At 56.0% G+C, this 9,550-nt stretch overlaps 1 protein-coding gene across 2 annotated transcripts; it reads left to right on the forward strand.

The window, feature by feature from the left end:
- Positions 1-429: 429 nt before the first annotated feature.
- On the forward strand, positions 430-2,084 carry CDKN1C (cyclin dependent kinase inhibitor 1C). Of its 2 annotated transcripts, none has more exons than XM_040609816.1 (3): positions 430-916; positions 1,164-1,290; positions 1,422-2,084. In XM_040609816.1, exons 1-3 carry the CDS (start codon positions 629-631, stop codon positions 1,625-1,627), a joined length of 621 nt encoding a protein of 206 aa, XP_040465750.1. In that variant the 5' UTR covers positions 430-628; the 3' UTR covers positions 1,628-2,084. The 2 variants fall into 2 exon arrangements, with proteins under 2 accessions (XP_040465750.1, XP_040465751.1); XM_040609817.1 differs by having other exon boundaries at positions 431-1,076; positions 1,422-1,536.
- The last annotated feature ends 7,466 nt before the right edge of the window (positions 2,085-9,550 follow it).

Here is a 9,550-nt window from a genome sequence, read left to right on the forward strand (position 1 = left end):
CCAGCAGCGACCCCCTCTTCCTCGCCGCGCCCCGCCCCCCCGCCCGGGCCCCCGCGGCCACGGAGACGCCTCCCGGCGACGGGGCACACAAGTAGGGGACAAGAGGCCTGGCGGGGAGCGACGCCCCGGCGCGGGGGCGCGGACCGGCGGCAGGGCCCAGCGGAGGGGCCGCCCCCAGCGCCGCCGGGGAGGAAGCGGCGGCTCCCGCCGGCAGACAAAGGCAGCGGGGCGGCGGCGGGCGGGGAGCGCGGCCGCCGCCCCCCGGGGCCGGGCCAGCACCGGGGCCGCCCCCCCGGGCGGTGGCGGGGCCGGGCCGGGCCAGCGCGGCCCCCAGCGCAGCCAATGGAGGGCGCGGGCAGGCGGGCTGCCGCCGGGGGCCGGGGGCGGCGGGGGGGGGGCGCCGCCAATCGCGGCGGGCCGGCGGCGGGGAGCACTGTTATGCTAATGGTTGTTTTGCTCGGCCTCGCGGGGAGCGGGGTTTAAAAGCGGGGCGGCCGGGGGCAGCGGCGCACAGACGGAAGGCAGGGCCGGCCGCAGCGCGGACGGGCCGGGCGGCGAGGAGCGGAGCGGCGGGGGGGGGGGCGCCCAGCCCACCGCACCCACCCACCCCGCGTCCTCCCCGGCGGCGATGTCCAACGTGCACCTCTCCGGCGCCGCCGCGCTGGAGCGCCTGACGGCCCGGCGGGCGCTGGCCGGGCCCGGCCGCAGCCCCGCCTGCAGGACCCTCTTCGGGCCGGTGGACCACGAGGAGCTGGGCCGGGAGTTGCGCAGCCGGCTGCGGGAGATGGGAGAGGACGACCAGCGCCGCTGGGACTACAACTTCCACACCGACACGCCGCTGCCGGGGCCCGGTCGCCTGCGCTGGGAGGAGGTGGAGGGCGGCGCCGTGCCCGCGTTCTACCGGGAGACGCTGCAGGTGGGGCGGCGCCGCGTCCCCCTGCGCCGGGCGGCCCCCGCCCCGCCGCCGCCCGCCGCCGCCAAGGGGCCCGGCGGCCGCCTGAGTCGGGAGAACCGCGCCGCGCCCCGCCGCCGCGCCGGGCGGCTGCGCCGGGGCCCCCCGACGGCCCGTATCACAGGTGCGTGGGGGGAGGGCTGGCGGGCGGCGGGCGGCCCGCCGTGGCGGCTGGCGGGCCCCCTCCGACCCCGCTGCGTCCACCCCGCAGATTTCTTCGCGAGGAGGAAACGGCCGGCGGAGCCCAAAGCAGCGGCGGAGCGCCCCGCCGGCTGCCCGCCGCCCCCCGCCGGCGCGCCGGCTGAGCAGACCCCCCGCAAGCGGCTCCGGTGAGCCAGGTGAGCCCGCGGGGGCGGGCGCCGCCTGCCTCCCCCCCCCCCCCCCCCTTGCCCCTCTATCCCGTTTTGGGGTTTTGTTGCTTGATCACTTTTTCTCCCCCCCCCCCCCTCCCCTTCTTGTTCCCCCCCAGACTTTTGCACTACGGCACCCACGGGAGGGGCGTGCCGCCCCCGGAGGCGCGGCGAGCCGGGACCCCCACGCCCGTCCGGCCGGGCAGCGGCAGCGGGAGCCGGGCGGAGCGGAGCGGGGCGCCCGCCGGCCGCGCACGGAGCAGTGTTAGCGTCCGACTGTGCAATGTATTCCGCTCTGTATAGAGACGCGTTATGCCTAATGTGAGTACACTGGCCAGAAGTGTAAAGCTTTAAAAGTCATTTATAAGAAATGTTTAATCTCTGCTGAGCTCTCAGTGCAAACAAAAAAGAATGGAAAAAAGAAAAATGAAAAAAACGACTGTATATTTGTACAAAACTGTTTTTAAGAGTTATACTAACTTATATTTCTATTTATGTCAGAAATGTGGATAACTTTGACATCCAATAGTCTTTTTTTTTTTTTTTTTTGGTTAAGCCAAAGGGCACTATATTTCCTTTCGTTATTTACAAAATGTAAATTTATTTTTATAGTGGGAATTGTTTTTTTTTTTTGCATTCTCAAGATGTAGCTATGAATCAAAATTAATTTAGATTTTACTTGAAGACAAATCTGTTTCAATGGTTCCTGAGCCGGTCTGTACCACTGCCCTTGCAAATAATGCCACAACTTCAATAATAAATAAAACAAAATAAAGCCAGGAGTGACCTGTGCGGCTGTCGGTGTGTGCTGGGGGGGAGGGGGGTCAGGCCCGGCCCGGGGGACCCACGGTGCGGAGTGGAAGGGTTCGGGGCTTTCCCCCGAAAACCCAGTGTTTCTGAGTTAACTTCTGCGGGAGGGGAGTGCACACCCTGGAATCGGCCTTTCCGCACGTTTAATGATTTATTTACTTAAAACCGTTTCGCGTTTTCCCTTGGCAAAGCTGTCCCTGCCCCCGCCCCGAGGAGCCGGCTGTGCTGGGGCAGGTGCCCCCCCCCCATCGGGGCTGCTGCCAGCCTGGGGGGGTCGCGGCGTGCAGACCCCAGTGCCCCGGGGTCCGGCCCTACCGCGGGGGGTGTGCAAAGACACCATCACCCTCCGACCCCGCGTCTCGGACCCCCGACCCGCGGGCGGTGCTGCGGGGAAGCCCTTCCCGGTACCCGCTGCCCGAGGCTGTGTGGGGAAGGGTGCAGCGACGGCAGCGGCAGCGCTCGGCCGAAGGAGGGGGGGGGGGGGGCGGGAGACAAAATCAGTCCCCCCACCTGAGAAGCTGCTCAGCGTCCTGGCATTGAGGCTTCGGTGGCAGCACTGCCACAACTGCGCACTGCAGGCAGCTTGTGGGGCTGCTCCGTACCCTTGGTGCAGGATCGGTTTCAAGCCATGGAATTGACCCAGCGGGGTCAGGTTGCAGGGTCCCAAACCGGGGAGCGGGATCAACGCTGTGGGGCCCCAAACCCGGGGAGTGGGATCCACCCGGTGGGGTCCCAAAGCTGGGGAGCGGGATAGACCCGGCGGGGTCAGGGCACGGGGTCCCAGACCCGGGGGTTGGGGCACATCCAGGGCTGGCCCTGGCTGCAGGTGGTGCTGGCGGCTGGGGACGGGGAGCAGGGATGTGGGAGGCAAATGGGGTCCTAAAGGCATGGGGAGCAGCTGGCCAGATTTGTCCCTTGCAGACCCCACCCCATCACCTCTGCAAAGCGCTGCACCCCCGTGCTGGACCTGGGGCTCGGGGGGCGATGGGACCTGAGCTCTGCAGCGACACGCTTTCAGGGAGGGGGGAGGGAGCCGAGAGAATAAGGCTCGGGGTGAATGAGGCTCCGGGTTTATCCGCATCGTCATCCCCTGGCCCCCCCAGCGCTCCTCTCTGCCCCCCCGTGATGGCCGCCAAATGCTCCTGGCTGTAAAAGTAACATTGATTACCTCCAGCTCCGTGATCGCTTAATCAGAACGGGATTATTTTAGCGGCCGCATCAGTGGCTGCTGACTCAATACGATTTTCCCCCCCTTTGAAAAGAAAAATAGCTTTTCCCTTTCCTTATGAAAGCCAACAATACCCGGAGTGAGGCAGCTGGATCCTCCAGGATTTATGGGCTTTTCTCTCGCTTTCATGAAAGCAGGTGCCTTTGGGACCTCCATTGTCCCAGCCCCCAACTAATAATGGGACTTTCTGCAATGAAAGATCCCTGCTCTGAGCTCCCAGATACCTCGGCCGGAGGAGCCGCTGCCCGCCCCGAGGTGCGCCCAGCCCGGCTCAGGAGGAAAGGTCTCCCTGGGAGGGTCCAGGGACCGGGCTCCAGTGAAGCACCTAATTCCAGCTCTTGGGCATCCGAGAGGGGCCGGCAGGTCTTCAGCCGCCGCAGGGAGGGCCAGGTCCTGCAGCCCCCCGGTCCCGCTGCCCCCAGGGCCCGGGGGTGCGGGAAGGTGTGCGGTGCCCGCCGCCCCCTGCCCCACCCAGCCCGGCCAGCCCTCCTTGCCCGGCACAAAGCACACTGCCCCTATTCTTTCGGCCTTTGTAGCCATATGGCAAATCCATGTAGACACAGCCAACATCCATTTATTCAGGCACATAATGTCCCGCAACAGGGAACAATTGGAACTTTGTTTGCTTCTATTATTGATGCGAATGGGCGACAGAGAGAGAGAGAGAGAAAAAAAAAATCATTTAACTATAAGAGATATCCAGCTAATTATGAACCATATGTGCCTATAGTTTCAAAGCAATCCAATGAAGTTCATTTTAAACCTAGACTACTTTATTAGTACAGAAGACAGATGTCTCAACAGTACATGCATCAGAGGAAACCATGTAAAGAAGTTCTTGAAATATTTAACTAGGACTCATTCATTGTCAGAGGGGCTTTAAAGTGCCCTTTATCATGAGAATGCATAGGCAGAAGCGGAGGGAGGCTGTCGGTTGTTGCTGCCAACCCACTTACCCTTAGTGGTAAATCCCAAATTCCACTTTGGATTTGAGGACAGGAATATTTTTGGAAAGGATTCAAACTATCGAGGGGCTTGAAGGACTAAGCTTGCCACTCATTACAGCTACAAAAAGTCAGGTCGTTATTTGAGCCGCCTTAATGCCAGGCCGAAGCCAGCTACGCAATTAGAGGAATAATCTACCCCGGACCACCACTGCTCCCTCTCCCGGGGAGTGGAGCTGTGCCTTTGGGAGATGGCTACGGCCATTCCTCCCCTGCTCTGAGAGAGACCAAGAAGGGAGCCTTAACGTTGTCAGACCCCCAGAGATTTGTTTCATACAAGCATCTCCTACCATCAGTCCTGCAGTGGGTACCTAAAGGGAAAGGGTCTGCAGGAAGACTGGAGGGGAAGCTTGGAGGGAGAAAGTCTTTCAGATTTTTTTGATTGTATTGTATTGAATTGAAATGCAATTATCGGCAAACAATCTTGGCAAAAAGGTTAGTGCTATGAGCACGGCAGTATCTACCAGTAATTAAGCCGCTTCAGTAAGATGACTGCAACATATGGTTGACACTGGGAATCATTCTTCTTCTGAGCTGCAACTTTTCTTTCCGGGCCAAAACTTGGTCTACTATCACTTACATGAACAAAAAGCTGCTTTCCACTTCTTGAACAAATATTTGTTGCTAATGAGTGGGACGTGTAGGTAACAGAATGGAGGAAAAGAAATCATATTTTTAAAGAATAATTTCTTACGTTAGGGTACAGATACGAAGAGAAAGAGTGCGCGTGTAGATAAACACACACGTGTACATGTGCATGAAAGAACTGATCAGGGAATAGAAAATAATTAATCAGGGAGCTGGACTATTTTTTTTAGCCACCTCATCACCTATTGCTGGAGAATAAACTCACAATGGTTTTCCAATGCCTCCTCCACTAGCCCATACCCTCTCAGAAACGTTCCTCTTGACAAGCATTTTTGGAACAAAGCAGGCCAAAACACAAACCAGAAGTCTTTTCACAAGATGAAAGGATGGGATTATATCTGCTATTCTGACTTGCAGAGAAAGCAGGAGAACCAAGTATATCCTCTCCCATCACACAGTATCTAGTACTAAAGACCTCTTCTGGTGTCAGCAATGAAATTCCCAATGAAATGGGTTTTTAATGTTTTTGGTTGGCTAGCTGTTTTTTTAAGCCAATGGGGATTTTTAGCTATACATTTCCAATAAGTTTTTGTTGACAGATTTGGGGGCAGAAAAAAGGGAGAAAGAAAGATACTAAATAGTCAGATGAGCTGCATGGAATATAAAAGCCCTAAAGCAGGCTCTGCGATGAGATAAAAATATAGGTCAAACTCTTTAAAACAGAGGACAAACTAAATTTTGGAGCCGCTTTCCCCAGTCTGCATGGCCAAGCCTTTGCTCTAGGAAAACCAGTGGCCAGTGGTGGTCAAACAGCCTCATGTCTGCATCTGTGGTGCCACGGGGTGCCAGTTGATAGGGTAGGGCTGGGGATGTGGAGAGAGGGAACAGGAGGCGGGGGGGCAGCCCCAGCAAACACCCAGGATGGGGGTAACAGGGCGCAGGTGGAGCAAAGGCTGAGGCTGGGGTACACTGAAAGAGGCTGGGCAGAGGGCACCAAACTCCGCTGGCGTGCGCAAGGGGAGGGAGAGAAGGGAACAGGCCACAGCATCTATATTCTGCATTATATATTCCTTTATGTTTATATTCTGTGCATTCCTTCAGAGGCTGCCTGGCCCCAATGCACCTCTGCTGCCAGCAAACACCCATGAAGCTCATCCAGTAACATCCCATCCCTCCCTGCAACTCATCTAATGATTATCCACTATTTTTTATCCCTATGGCCCAGGTCAGTGCAGGATCTCAAACGCCCCCCCCAGCCCCACTGAGGAGTCACTAGGCTTCATATCACCCTGGACTACTCTCCCCGCTGCCAGGTTTGCTTTAGCACGCTCGACGCTCTGTCGCACATGCACCACACTTGTACCGCACACAGACCAAGGGCTGGGAAGGAAACACGTTTTGGAGGGGCCTGAGCTGTCTGTACGATTTCAGCCTCCCCCCTTGCCCGGAGCACATTTTCACAGGCATGAACCCCATTTCTTCCCCCAGTGCACACACCACTCGCTCCACGCAGCGCTTCCCCTTGCAGCGTGAACCTGGGCTGTGCAGCCAAGCAGAAACTGGGGGGTAAGCTCCTGCCAGAGAAGCTGAGAAAGCACAGCAAGGGCCTGCGGGATGCTTTCATGCTGAATCCAATGCCAGCAGCTGGATGCCGGGTTTTATTCTTCAGAGGACAGTTGGCTCCTCCTGACCTGCCCCTGCAACAGAGGCTACGTGCAGTCCTGGGCCAGGTGCCTGAAGTTTTCACGAGCAGCCGCTAATTGCACCCACCTTTGCGGGGCACCTGCTCGGAGGTGCTCAGGTCCGACTTGCAAAGGCACTGAGCATCCACAGCAGCAGCCGGGGTCAGGAGCACCGCGCTCTGCACGTGTTTGCAGCCCGGCGAAGCCCAGGCTTGGAAGGGGACAGCCATGGGGACCCTGGACCGGCACTCCGCATTAATTATTAGCTCCTGTCTCTTTTTGGCTCCCCATCGTTAACCAGGGATAATAACATTCACCATTTATATTTTAATCCATTAATGTTTGGAAAACGCTCAGATACTGCCATCAGCAGCACCATATAAATCCAGCAGGGAAATTAATAATGTCTTTGAGCAGGGTTTGAATAGTGCAGAGTTAATAAGACATAGCACCATCCATTGAATGGCAAGAAAAACAAAATTGAGCAACTGCTCATTAAGCGAGCACTGTTCACTCTGTGCACTCAATGCGATCATTTAATTAAAAGATTTTATCATCGTGCACAGACACAAGGGGGCAGAGCCAAGGCCCCGTCTTCGCTCAAACACTCCACGTTTTTTTCCAAGCCCCTAAACTAACAGAATTCACTACCTGAACTTCGACAAGTCTTTTCACCTCGCCGCAGCTTTTTTCCCCCTGCCTGTCACCCATGGGTCCCACCCTCACCCTGCTGACCACGTCCTGCAGGCACAGCACCTTACCCTGAGACCACGGTCTCTGCCGCCCTTGCCATTACTGCAAGCCAAGGCAATCACCACTGTGCCCGGCTACGAGGTGCAGGGAAGGCAGTGTGTGTTTCGGAGCTGGAAGATGCTTCAGTCAGGGCTGGATGTGAGTGGTACTGGATGAGAGGGACACAAGCGTGCCGCCCCATTGGCATGCTGCTGTCTGCGAGGGCTGGTGGCAATACACCTGCCAACCAGCTGCCTTAAAAACAAGTAGATGAAACCAAAACCACCTGCCCCAAGAATACACCACCATCATCGCATCTGTTTTTACATGAAAATACCAAGGAAAAGCCCCTCTTTGGGTCACATGAGGCAGCTGGAGACATACCAGGACCTGAGGTCTACAGCAATGTACTCTGGATGATGATGAGTGCAAAGTGGTTTTGAAACATCCAAGGGTTTAGCAAAGCCTGCTTCTCCTAGGACCTTCATTCAAGACATTTTCAAACATGGTCCTAGTTAACATAGCTTCAGTTTTGCTGGTGCTGTACAACATCCCACCCACAGGCTGGTGGTCTGAAGAGCTTTCAATTTTTTTTGTTCGTTTGGTTGCCTTTTTTTTTTTTTTTTTCTCTTTTTTTCTCTCACCTACATGAGTAATCAGGACTGGGAACACCAGCACCTGGCTCTCCATTTCTTTTTTTGCACATTGTTAGGCCAAACCTGTTTTTTCATCCCACTAACCAAGGGAGCCAGGTACATACCCCTCCAACGGGGGAAGCCCACCTTCTGTGCCAAGACCAGACCTCCTGGAGCTGCTACGATCAGGCTTTCTGCTCGGAGAACTGCCGGAGAGGGCGCAGCGGCAGCTGGAACCCACCTCCGCACCCCCAGGCTCCCACCCCTCCTCTCCCCCCGGCGGGATTGCTGCCCCATGCTTCATGGGCGGGGGGCCCGGGGCTCGTTACTGGGTGTTACTGGGGTTTGGCAGCACGGGGGGAACAGCCGTGTTCAATTTGCACTGGGATGGCAAAAGGCACCTCCCTGACACAAAGCCCACCCGCGTGCCAAATTTCACGTTCCCCCTCCAGCGCCCGAGTGGGCAGCAGGGTACAGCAGGGAGGAGGGTGGACACCCCGCAGCCCCTGTGGGACCCCCCCCCCCCCCTCATCAGCAGGGCTCCGGCACCGGGCACTGCTGCAGGGAATGGCCTTTCTAGTGCACAAATAAAATAAAACCAGCAGTTTGCGTTCGTTCGCTGTCGGGCGTGCAGCACAGGACAGCACAGATCCAAGTGGCAGCAGCCACCTCTGCAGGGGGATACTGCAGGAGATTTGGGGATAATTTCCATAATAATCACTGTTACCAAACACTTATATAAAACACAGCACGCAAAGACACCTTATCAGAGGGAATTGGCTGCAAATTAAAAGATGTGCTTGTTGGTTTTGATTTTGTGCCTGTCTGCAGGATTTCAAGGACTCTGTGCAAAAATTCTCTTTAACCATATGAAATACCCCCCCCCCAACCTAATTTCATTTGAGAGCTATTAACAAGCACAGAGAAAATACAGAATTTATATTTGAGCTTGATCTGTGTTCGTTGAGCTATTCCATCAGTGGAAGGACAACAGGGGGGAGGGGAAAAGAAGGTGGCGGTGGTGGTGGAGAATAAAACTTTCCCAATTATCATATTTCCCTGAAATGTGGCTATACAGAACCAGGATAATTACAGGCTAAGGAGAAATATTGCAAAATGTCAGCACGGAAGGGTTTTTTTCTTGACCCTGTGGACTATAATGGGAGATAAAGAGATTGACCATTTTGGGAGGAGGATGCCTTCATTTCTCGACGTGACTGTAGATTATTTCGGCTTCAGGAGACAAGAATGTCCCTTTAACATCTGACCTGGCCTTTATTTAAGAGCAGCACTTCACGGTTCAGGAAAGACAGACAATTTTCTAATTCCCAGCTCTGCTGGAGGCTGAGGCAGCAACTTCCAGACAGGACACCTGCTAACACTAGAGAAATGGCATTATTATGTCTACAAGTTTACAAATCTGAGGATCAAAAAGCCTTTGCTTCTGCTGCTACTCCACAGGCCAAGGACTACGACTTCTTCAAAACAGAGTTTCACAGAAGTTTTTCTTCCCCCCTCCAAGAAATGGTTTCTTTTCACTTTCAGCAGATCGGTTTCCACGTGAAAAAG

Source organism: Falco naumanni, chromosome 10, assembly GCF_017639655.2.
Source record: "Falco naumanni isolate bFalNau1 chromosome 10, bFalNau1.pat, whole genome shotgun sequence".
Taxonomy (NCBI): Eukaryota; Metazoa; Chordata; class Aves; order Falconiformes; family Falconidae; genus Falco; species Falco naumanni.